Genomic DNA, 12764 nt, shown 5'->3' on the forward strand with positions numbered 1-12764 from the left:
CCAGCCAGCATGGAAGGGCTGGACCGTGGAGCCGGCCCCCGTACCGGTAAGTCTTCAGCTTTACTTTCACCCCTGGGTGTCAGCAGCCAGGCAGAGTCAGGTTACCAGGTGATCAGAGTCTGAGACAAGACAGAGGGCAGGCTGGAAGTCAGGGTCAAGTGGCAGGCTGGGTCAGGATACCAGGAGGTCAAAGTCAGGCAGCAGGATCAGGTAGTGCAGTGGAGGCAATCCTAAGCAGGGAACAATCCAGTTCCACAAATGACTTCCTGTTCCTCTGCTTGGTTTAAATAGAAGCAGGGCGATCCTTAGAGCCTTTCCAGTCAGATCCCAGGACTGGCATCCTCTGCTGAGCTGAGCTTTGAGTTCTGGTGACTGTTAACAGATCACTGGGAGGCAGGTCAGAACATACTGACTCCTAGAGAGTCCTGGGCTGGCAGTTGAGACCCGTGGACCCTGATGCTCAGACGCGAACCACCTTTCCAAAGATTGTAAAGAAGAGGTAATACCTTCTTTGATGAGTTTAAAGACTCTCTCTAAGAATCATTTAAATTTAAAAAGACATATTTTGAAAGCTCAAATACTTCTATGTAGTAAATAGAAGCTTTGGACTCATTTGAAAGGGAATTTCAACGTGTATTAAGCCCTGATGGAACTAAAGGGGCATCTCCAAAAATAAGTTGAATAAAAGAAAGAGTTAAACTCTATTGTAAATATGTTCCGAAAATGTCATACCACAAAGACAAAAGTAATATGAGTTGAAGAAAATGTATAACTTTGCTGCATATGCTTTAGCAGATTACATATTCAGGAGCTGACCATCCCATAAAGGTGTTGAGCCTGTGAAGAGGTGATAGCAACAGGTATTTGGATCCAGCCAAGCCTCTGAAAGATGTGTGTATAGTATTTTACTGACGCCTCAAGATAAATCCTTTTTTTGGCAGAACCATGAACAACAGTGAAGAAACAAACTTCCTACTGCTTTGTGTAGCTGCATCCTGCAACTGGGCTGCTTTTGTTTCTGCCCCAGCAGGAAGTGCATCTCAGGAAACCCAAGACTGCATCTAGAGTACACACGGTGTGGCATCTCTATGTTTTCTGGAAGACTTACTCTGTAGCACAGTGTGGCTGCCACCTTTAGTGAGACTATGGAAAGAGAAGGATATAAATCTATCTGAACTGAGATACCACTCAGCACTCTCAGTTCAGCCTGTTCATCTCTTCTCAGCCATGAAAATAAACAGAATCAAGACAACAAAGAACAAACAAGCCACAACACAGCATTGTTAAGAAGCAACCTTCCAGTCCAGCACTGCTTTTGCAGTGACATCAACATCAACATCACTGATGACTTAATGTTTCCAAAAGCACTGCCAATAGACTAGACTTAAATAGTTCCTGTAATGATTTAATGAGATATTGAAATGCTATTGTAATTTAAGGTACCAACAACTTCTGTTAAACACCAGATTGTTTAGACTATGTACTCCTGAAGAAGAGATATAAAGTAACCTCAGGGAAAACAGAGAAATATTGGGACTTATTTGAATTTAAGATTCTTAGCATTCATTTATTTGCCTGTGTCAAGATCCTTAAAGCGATTGGATGAGTTCATAAGAAATATTGCTAGTTCAGTTAAGTAACTCTTAAATGGCTTCTTTTAAGTAACTGAGTGAAATATTTACTTCAGGTCATGGGACTTGGGGCTTGTCTACACTTACCGGGTGATTAACACATGGTGATCAATGCATCGGCAGTCAATTTAGCAGGTCTAGTGCAGACCTGCTAAATCGACTGCAGATGGCTCTCCCGTCGACTCCTGTATTCCACCGAATTGAGAAGAGTAAGGGGAGTTGACAGGACAGCGTCTCCCATAGACATCACGTAGCGTGGACCCCCGGTAAGTATAGTAACTCCTCACTTAACGTCATCCTGGTAAACGTTTCATTGTTTACATCGCTGATCTATTAGAGAACATTCCCCTTTTAAAGTTGCGCAACGCTCCCTTATAACGTTGTTTGGCAGCCACCTGCTTTGTCCACTGCTTGCAGGAAGAGCAACCCGTTGGAGCTAGCTGGTGGGAGCTTGGAAACAGGGTGGGCCGGCAGCCCCCCTGTCAGCTCCCCTAAGTTCCCTGTGCGGCAGCCGCCCAGCAGGCTATCAATTGCCAGGCAGTTCAGGTGTCCCTCCCCCAACTGCATGTGCTGTTCCTGCCCTCTGCCTTGGAGCTGCTTCCCGGAGCCTCCTGCTTGCTGTGCGGGAGTGGGGGAGGGGTGCTGATGTCAGGGTTTCCTCCTCCCCCTGCTCCTGGCCCCTGCTTCTGTACCCCATCTCCACAAAGCAGGGAGGGGACACTACAGGGCTCAGGATGGACGGAGCTTGCTGGCAGCAACTGCTGTCTCAGCTTGCTGATCTACTTAAAAAGGCAATGTACTTAGAGTGGGGTCAGCATACTTAAAGGGGCAATGTGCATCTCTCTCTCTCTCTCTCACACACACACACACACACACACACACACACACACACACGGTGTGTGTGTCTCTCTCTCTCTCACACACACACACATGGTGTGTGAGTCTGTCTCGTGCACACGTGCACCCCCCGGCACTTTGGAAAATGGAGGGAGTGGTACGATCCAGTGGGATAGCGTGGGTTCATCATCACGTTCAGTTTCCACAGGGAATGTTTGCAGCCACTGCCATACGTCTATTGCTGGGGTTCTCAAACTGGGGGTCGGGACCCCTCAGGGAGTCGTGAGGTTATTATGTGGGGGGTCGTGAGCTGTCAGCCTCTACCCCAAACCCCGCTTTGCCTCCAGCATTTATAATGGTGTTAAATATATAAAAAAGTGTTTGTTTTTAATTTATAAGGGGGGGGGGGTTGCACTCAGAGGCTTGCTATGTGAAAGGGGTCACGAGTACAAAAGTTTGAGAATCACTGGTCTATTGTGTCTCCTCCCTCCATTTGTGTTGCCTTGTAGAGTGTGAGGCTATATTAACAACAATGTGTTAACTGTTGAGGACTTGGCCGACTGCTAGTTCATCATTAGCAGCAAGGCATTCCCTGGGAAATATCCTACCCTCTTCCATCCTCTGACTCCACCACCTCAACCAAGCTTCACAATCATCATTGCTGTGTACAGTATTAAATTGTTTGTTTAAAACTTATACTGTGTGTATATATATATATATATATATATATTTCCTTGGAACCTAACCACCCCATTTACATTAATTCTTTTGGGGAAATTGGATTCGCTTAGTATCATTTCGCTTAAAGTAGAATTTTTCAGGAACATAACTACAACATTAAGCAAGGAGTTACTGTAGTTCTAAGCTACATCGACTTGAGTTACGCTATTCACGTAACTCAAATTTCATAGCTTAGATCGACTTTTCCCTGTAGTGTAGACAAGGCCTTAGTTAAGACAACTTACCTCTGTCCATCCATGATTCACCAACCCTTAAATGAAATTCCCTTACCCATCTACAAACTGTTTTTATTATCTCCATACACTTAGATTGGACTCACTACTGATAGGGGGAATAATGTACTTTGGTCTTAACCTATTGAGAGAACAGCATCCCCATCAGGATGGAGCTGCTCTCTGAGGTGTAATCTTTGTTCAAAGCTCTCCATAAAGAGACATACTGAAGTAACCATTGTTTTCCTCTTGCTTGTTTTGTTTTAGCTTTACTTTTTCTTTCTTTGCCTTTCTTTATTAATAAAATACTCATAAGGCTTGGTAAGAACCTCATATGACTAAAACAGTGGAAGTCACATCCCTGAATTGGCCTTATTATTAGGACAATTATTAAGATTTGGCATCTACCATTTCTTGTTTCTCTAGGGTATGACTTTTCTTGTAATTTGAGGGATAAAGTGACTCGGCACTCAGCATCTTAAAGCACCCCTTTCTCCTCCATTCTTCCTTTGAGTTTTGCATGCAGATCAGTATTGGAGCACAGAGCAACTCTGTACTTTTGCTGTCTTGCTAAAGTAAAGCGCAGAAGCATGATTGTCGCAACTAGAGTCAACTATTCCTACATTAAAGAAAGATGTTTGATTCTCGTTTTGAACTAACATCTTGTTTACAATTTTGATATTTCTCAGAACAACTCTGAAGATGAAGTTATAAATGAGGAGGGGCTAAGAAACAATTCATTAAGAAGCAGGAATTTACAAAATAGTGATGCTGTGCAGAGTGACCCGGTAAGGTTTTTGTTTTTCTTCAGATGAAAATAATATCCAGTCACTAGAGTAACCATGTTTACAGTCAGAACGAACCAGAAACATAGTAGGGTTAGTAATACTGTCAAGACAGAAAATGAATATGCACTTGTGATAGTACATCCAGGAATAAAATGAATAACTGAATTAGAACTGAAATCAGTAAACTGAGAGGTGAGCCAGTCCTATTCTCAGAAATCCATCAAAAAGACATGGATACATTGATATCACTACCAGGATTCCTGAAAATATTTCATAATTTCATAACAGCTCTATCCAAAACGTACATGGGGCATAGCAATGCTGGTCATGATGAGTACTAAAGGCAGAGAGCTGACATATGGTATGTCTGCACTTTGAGTTGTAAATGTAATTTCCAGCTTGAGGAGACATTGCTAGCTCTGAATGAGCTAGGAAGCTAAAAACAGCAGTGTAACCGTAGCAGTGGGACAGGCTAGCCATGCCGAGTATATGCCTAGCTTCTTGGATGGGTACATACTCAGGTGGTTTGGATGGGTACATACTCAGGTAGCCCTCCTGCTGCTCTTGCACCTCTGTGGCTACACTGCTGTTTTTTAGGTTCCTAGCTCAATCAGACCTAGCAGGGGCGTACATTTTCAATCTGGAAATTACACCTCCAGCTCAGTGTGCAGCTATACCTGTAGAGGGTGTGGTGACAGTTTTCTGTAGAAAGTATTATAAATAGTCTAAAGCTTTTAATTCAATGGAGCTCTTCCAGAGTCAAATCTATGTAACCGAGAGTAGAATGTGGTCCTTTATAGTAAATTCTTTGCTGCTATGAGGCCCCTGATTTTTTTCCCTCTGTCTTTATGGGTTTTATTTAACTTATTAATCTAAAACCTCATGGGCAGATTCTACACTGTAAACATTTTTGACCATAAGCAAAATGGAATTCCACTTTCCAGAATCCACTGACACTGAAAGAAGTATTTTCTTCCTCTTAGGTTTTGCTGGTTTTTGGAGGGTTCACAGTTGAAAATGTTGGTCTGGCTCTCCAGCACTTTTAGTGAGGCTATTTTTCCGACGGGACATAAAATTATACCCTATCTCCCCGAATTGAGCACATACTTGGTTTTTGTAATTACACATCCACTAGATGGCCCAAATCCCAGGGCAACAGTAAATAAGAGGTAACATCCAATGGTCAAAGGGTGACAGAAATGCTATACAGATGGTTTTACATCAAATGTTTCTATTTCATTTCCTTTGGCTATATGACTTGGCCCATGTGGTGAGTCACTAATCACTTAGATTTACTAGAGATAGTCAAAAAATTTTGAAAATCAAAACTTTTCTTTCCTTCCTTTACCTTCAAAAGGTCAGACACAATTCTAGAACTTGAACTTAGGGCTTGTCTGCATGGTGAAGTTAGTGCACAGCAAAGATTTCATCAATATTTTCACAAAAAAATCTCCATATTTCAAGCAGCTCCATTAGATGCTTTAGTTAATACATTTGCCTGATTTGAAGTCTTGTCCAGTGACTGAGTTTGGTGGCAAGAGGCCTAAAAGCAGTGGTAACAAGTTTTTCATTAGCTGCCCTTAAATGCAAGGAGAAAGGAGTGAGTGTGCAAGGCCAACATTTTTAGACTTCATCCAGGGCAACAAAAAGAGTTAATTCACCACTAGCTACTCTGATTACCTATAATGGCACTGCTCTTCCACTGGTGACATGTTACACCAGGTTCTGATCTTTGTTGCACCACTGTAAATCTGGAATCCTTCTAGTTACTCCTGAGATACATGGGTCAAGATGAGATCAGAATCTGGCCCACTGTGTTTGTGGTGGGCCCTACAGTACTGTTTTTTGGAAGTAAATCCAAACACTTGGAGAAATATGGGGTAAATGCTCACTAGCAGAACTCCAACAGTCTGTACCACACTTCAGCAGCTCATGTGCTACACTAATTTCCAGCAGTGCTTGGGGGGGACAACTCAGGTTAAAATATTGTAGACTTAAAAGGGCACAGCAGTATGGGACCCCTAACAAATGCTTTCAGACACAATGAGTCTGAAAGCCAAAAAAATCAAATTCTATTCCAAGTTCATGTTTTTTAAACATTTTAACACAATAGATGTAGATTCAGGGATATTTAAAGAAATTGCTAACATTGTATAACCCAGTGGGGGTGGGGGAGGGTGTTACCATTCCCCCTCTGTGCTGATCCCTTGAAGATATGAGTTGTTACAGACCCCAGCTACAGAGCTATAGCTCAAGCTGCAGTAGTTCATGCTTTTAATTCTGGAGGTCACCCGACACATTCAGACTCTGGTGTGTCAGCCAAGAGGGCTGGTGTCACATGAGACAATTCCAACTGCTTCTGAGGCAAATTATAATTATTTTGAAAATCTTAACCATTCAGTATATTTGTTATAGTCTACTTTAAATAGGAGAGTGGGACAAAAGAAACCCACTTTATAAACAGCCCTTCTTTCTTTATAAGGGTGTTATGTATTAGAGATAAATAAAAATCTGTTTTTTAAAGTGGAACGACAAATTAATCTAAAGTGCCATCAATGAAATTCTTCAGTTAGAAAGAGTACTGGTAATGTAAGATTGTGCCCTTAAGACCCAGCCCATGGCCCAGGCTAGAGGGAAGAAAGATGGGCACTGGGCTTCGGAGAGCTGGGTTTGATTCGTGGCTCACCCACAGAGTTCCTGCATGATTTGGGGCAAGTCACTTAATCTACCCTTTTCCTTAGTTCCCTCTCTAAGGAAATGGGGATAGTGCTGCCCTACCTCACAAGAGTGCTATGAGGATAAAATCCATTAATGATTGTGAGGCACTAAGATTCAAGGAAGATGAGGAGTATTTTAGAAAAGATGGTCAGAAAACGAGGGATTTTCCACAGAAAATTTCAACAAAAACAACAGATTTTCAGCCAAATACCAACATTTGTCAGTTTTGTATTTTTGTTGAAAATGAAAAAACTGAGGAAATGAGGCACATTCCATAACATTTTTTGTTTAGTCAAAATCCAATTATCTGTTTAAAAAAAAAAAAAGTTTTCACTGAAATTTTCAGCCAGCCCTTCTTACATGTACATATAAGATAGCAATGCAGATAGACACACTGCAGATTCTCGGAAGTGGTGTGTGCCTGAGGCAGGAACCATTATTCTGGGGACTTCAGAGGAATGTAGGCCCTTTAACAGAATTCAGTATGTGCTCTCCCCATACTGGCCTGTGAGGTCACATGTCCATCAGGCCTAATCTCCAGAAGTTCTAATGCCCCCTGAGAGCTTGTCTAAATGGAGAAGTTGTGTGCAGCGAGCTAGAGTGTGAATTTACAGCACGCTAGTTTCTCAGCGCTAACTCCCCACGTGGATACTCTTACTACACACTGAAGGAGCCATCAGGCAGTGCCCTATACTAAGCTAAACTGCACAAAAGCACTATCGTGGACAGTAAGTGTCCACACAGGAAGTTAATGCAGAGTAGGTAGTGCACTGTAAATTCACACCCTGGCTTGGTGCACACTAACTTTCCATGTAGACAGTCTCTCAGTCCCAGCTCTGGGATTGTGCCTGGCCTTGTCACAGGAAAGAAAGGAAGTAAGTTTCTTACCCCCACTTCCCTCAGATGCTTTTAGGCTTGCGCAGGGCCAGACACAATGTAGCCTTTAACTTTTGTTTCGTGTATCTCTATTTTTCATGCTGTTCTAGGAAGGCAGATTGACAAAGGTATCATAAATTAGTATCATAATATTGTATTTTAAACATTTTCAATGGTGCAAATAGGTTCTCTTTGTTATTCTGAAAACCCAAAAGAAAGAAGTTATTTGGCTAAATCCCTGTTATATAACCATTTGAAATTAATTTTTTCCCCTCAGTTCCTGAGTATATTAGCCTACCTATGTATTATACAGTTCAAAGGGCAGGGAAGTTATGCCTGGAACATCGTAGCCTTGGGTGTTCTGTGTAGAGTATTATCCTATTTATTGCACCATCTATGCAGTCACCACATTATGTTTTTAGATGTGTTTCGAATTGTACATGTGTTCTGGAAATACCTCTCAACTTTTTATGCGTCTTTCACAACAGGGGCTTAAGACTCTAGGAAGAGCTAAGTACATCTATTGTACTTAACGCTTGTCTAAATTGCACCACAGTCTGGAGTATGGGAGTGTGATTTGTAGAGCACACTAAGTGTTGTGCTCTACCTGTCCCATGGAGATTCTGCTGGGACAAACTACTTTGTAGGTACCTTTTAGTTTGTGCCAGCAGGGTATACATGAGGCAAATAGAGCACAATGCTTCAAAGTGCTTTACAAATCAGACCCCGTACTCTGGATTGCGGTGCTGTGAAGACAAGCCCTTAATCTCTGTGAAATGAATTGCAATCACTTCTGGTAGAAGAACTATTGGCAAGAGATCTGCCTTTTATGATCTACCACAAACAAATGGCTGAAAACCCAGGTTTCACTGCATTTAGGGCCCTGTTGATTTCTAGGGCACTGCTTGTGTGAGTAAAGTTACTCACAGCCATAAGCTTTTGTAGGACCGGCCCTTGGTGGATCTCTGACCTCACAAGACACCTGACCATTATATAGCACCAGCAAATGCCAGCAGTGTAGCATGAGAATGAACATCCTGTAAGTTTCTAGTACAGTGGCGGGCAACCTGTGGCCCTCCGGCCACATGCATCCCATCAGGGTAATCTGATTGAGGGCTCCGAGACATTTTGCTGACATTGACTGTCCACAGGCACAGCCCCCCGCAGCTCCCCGTGGCCACAGTTCGCTGTTCCCAGCCAATGGGAGCTGCCAGGGTGTCCCTGCCCTGCGGTGGCAGCTGGGGAGCTGTAGGGGTTCCTCTGCCCAACGGTGGTGGCCAGGGAGCTGCAGGGTACCCCGCCCTGCCTGTGGTGGCTGGGAGCTGCGGGGTACCTCTGCTGCCCATGGCAGATGAGAGCTTGGGAGACTGCTACCTCAGTGGCAGGGAGTACCTTACAGCTCCCTGCCACTGAGGGAGGTGGCGGAACCCTGCAGGTCCCAGCCACCGAGGCTGAAGTCATGGAGGTCTTCGGAAGTCACGGATTCTGTGACTTCCGCGACCTCCATGACAAAACCATAGCCTTACTTATGACTCCCAAGAGAGCTCCCTTCCCAGGACACTCAGAATCATATTTTAGCCCCCACTGTTTTGCATTTTAAGCATGACTGTATCATGGCAAAATTAAGAGTTAGGAGGTCTGACTTGGGAAGATAGAGCCAAGTAAATGAGCCCATTTTTCATTCTGTGTGATCAGCTGTAATTTAGGTTTGAGTCTCTTGATTCCACCTATCCAAAATGAACAGATGCAGTATAACCCTAATTTAACTATAGAGAAAATGGCACTCTGATAGCCTCATCACTTTAGATCCATCAGGATAGAACCCTGCTACAGATGTATAGTGGAAAGAACCCCTTGGTTGGCAAATACTACCTACAGTACGAGTGGCTTGATTCACGTTTGATCTTCATTTTATTTCCCAGTGAATATCAAAAAGAAAGTAATCAAAGTTAAGTAGAATAGGGCAGATAATATACAATAGTCTAGCTCCACAGAGCTGAAAGGCTTTCAGGGCCCTCTCATGGAAATTTGAATCACGAAGGCTACAAACAGACCTCTATCCATGTAGCTTTGGACTGTCACATAGGAAAATGAGTGGTAGCTTCTGAGCAAATTTTTTTTTTCCCTACGTGCCACTTTAATTATTTTGTTAGTTTTCCCATTGAGCTAGTTTGCTTCAAATGGTCTCCCTGGAAATGAACTTAGGGCATTTCAGAGCTTTCAACAGAGTGTATAATATGCAGCAGAAAAAAATAGACTGAACAGGAGAAAAATAGTGACAGGTCTTGATTTATAAACTAGTTTTGTGAACGTAAGTAGCATAAATATTTATGGCATACAAAGTCTAAAATTACTCAACACACAATTGCTCCAAACTACCAGCCAAACTGAATAAAATTTCCTCTTTGGAGGCTAGTGTATAGTCCATAGTATGGTTGCATCAGTACATATTTTTAAGACAACATTGTCCTGCTTCACAATATAATTGCACACTGTAATATTTCCAGCCTCATACCAAGTAGTGTACAATTGATTATTACAGTCACTTTCGTCACATGCTAAAATAACACATTGAAAGGGGATAAGAACAAAAACAACATATGGGGACTGCTTTCCTTGTATTACAGAAAATTCAGTTAATTATGTGAAAACCTTCAGTTACTTTACAGTTTTCAGCTGACAAAGAAAGAACAGAATTTACACTAAGGCCTCTTTTCACCATTCTGGCAGTGTAAAAGGATCTTACAGGAAATGTAAGTGTAATACTCTGCCAGAATGGTTTAAAGGGCAGTAGTATAAATGCAAATCAGGATCAAGAATTGTAGCTGAACTTCACAAATAAATTTGGCATTGATATATTAAGACAAAATTGTGATATTGTTTGTACATATTTATTTTGGTTAATTTTTATTTTTAACATTTTAATTTATAAGGGACAAAGAAGAATGCTTTATGTTGTGATGTACTGAAAAGAATCTGTTTCATATATATATATATATATATATATATATATAATATGAAAGCAGGTGACATTAGGCATTTGAGTAGAAGGGGCAAAAAGAACAAAAATGACTGGAAGGTAACGAGTTGAAATTGGTAGAGAGGAACCAGTCCCGGATATAAGTGGTGTTTTGGAGGAAATCCCATTGTAATGGAAACTAAACTGTATTATACTATTCAGCTACTAATTGGCACTGTGTGTAAAATACCTTATTTAAAGCAAACCTTAGTCATACCTGGCAGAGCATTAAAGGATCTTATAATGGACATATCTGCTGTGTAAAAGCAAGCTCTGTGACCAGTCCTTATCTGGGACAGAAGTACATGACATGGTGTCAGGAGTAAACTAAGAACACAAACAGAAGGAAAGCTGTAACAAAGCTTGCAGGATCTCATCAACATGCCACTCTTCAGTGTCCCCAGAGAATTTTGGCTGTGACAAACCTTCAGAATGGACAAACTAGAAACAATATTTTGAAAGATTTTACATTGCTACCAAGCACCACAAAGAAACTAGAGATATATAGGTATCTTCTTTAATTTATGCTCTGAGGAAGCAAGCAGATCAAATCCTTTAATTCTACTGAAGTCTGACACAAAGATGACTGTGAAAGTGTTCTGGCTATGTTTGATGCATACTTTATACCTCAGAGAAATATGGTTTATGAAGGAGCATGTCCCCCCACCCCCCAACTTCTAGTCAGTTTCTCCTCCTGCAAGTAACTGTCTCAGTCTATTTCTTTCCCTCCCCCCACTCTGCCTTTTGTCCCTCTGCAATCAAATCAGGTGGTTTCCTCCTTCCCACTGTCAGGGTGCCAGCAGGGGGTAGGGTCACAGAGAACACAGGAGAGACAGGCTCCTTGCTCTCAGTTCCAGTACCTGGCCCCACCCCAGCCTTGAGCTATTGGGAACTGCTATTACAGGGAAAGTCCTTCTGAGCCACCATATCACCAGTCTGGAGCATGCTCAGTCACTCTTTGGGGACTGGGCATGTCCAGTTTGTTTACCTGTAGAAGTTGTGAGGGGATGGAGCATGCTCAGTTGCTCAATGTGAATTGCACATGCAGTCTGGTCAGCACTAGGAGCTATGAGAGGCTCAAGCATGGTCAGGGTGGATAAAATCTTTAGCGTTTTTAGCTGTTAAAATTAAAAGCTGTCATATGTAAACTACAAAATTTCAAAGGCTTATAACTTGGCCAGATTAATTGTTTCTTTGAAAATCTGCCTAAAAGGATATCCCTGACAAAAAGGCCACCTCCCTGCCAGACTTCAAGTCCCTGTTCTAAAGCAAGGGGGTGCTAGAGATTTTCAAATAAAATGTTTCCAGAATTTTTTAAACATGGGCAAAACAACATATTCTTCCCTACCCACCTTCTTGGAAGCAACTGGACTACTTTGACTGACACTAGCCAAAAAACACTGAGCACTGAGCAGACACCTGGCATGGGAAATTTCAGCCTAAGTGGTTAAAGTTTGGCAAAAGTTATAATTAACTGAAAACAGAGTCTTAAAATGAAAAGTCAGGTCACCTTAATAGGCAGTGCTACAAGATCCACCTAGAATATAAAATTCACTTTTGATCAGCTATACAAAGCTATTCTGTTCTTGGCTCTTTTCCTCATCTAGTGACATAGAGGGGCCAGGCTAGTCTCTTTCTTTACCTCCCCCTTTCAAATTTTGTGGGCTTTGAGAAGGTTCAAAATTCAAAAAGCTCATCACTTGACAGCTATGCTATATAACTACTGAGTGTGCTTGATGTTAATAACAGTGTTGGTACCGCAAAGCTGAATCAGAGCTGTATGCAAAATGAGAGAGAATGTGTGTCATGAATAGAATAAGTGGAATGAGATGTTACTCTTGAGAGTTCCTGTTGAGACTGCATGCTGATTGTGATTCAGCTACAGAATGAAACCAAATTTTGCCCTGTGAAACCACCTCAGCTGTGTTTAAGAGAAATATGT

At 42.0% G+C, this 12764-nt stretch overlaps 1 protein-coding gene across 1 annotated transcript in view; it reads left to right on the top strand.

Moving 5' to 3' along the window:
- The window catches only part of SLC28A3 (solute carrier family 28 member 3), an 82155-nt gene that overhangs the window by 18675 nt on the left and 50716 nt on the right, over window positions 1-12764 (top strand). Inside the window, exon 2 of the mRNA XM_074954061.1 lies at window positions 4111-4209. Coding sequence (XP_074810162.1) covers window positions 4111-4209 — 99 coding nt within the window. The remainder of the gene's footprint in view (window positions 1-4110; window positions 4210-12764) is intronic.

The sequence above is a fragment of the Natator depressus genome, chromosome 5 (assembly GCF_965152275.1).
Source record: "Natator depressus isolate rNatDep1 chromosome 5, rNatDep2.hap1, whole genome shotgun sequence".
NCBI lineage: Eukaryota > Metazoa > Chordata > Testudines > Cheloniidae > Natator > Natator depressus.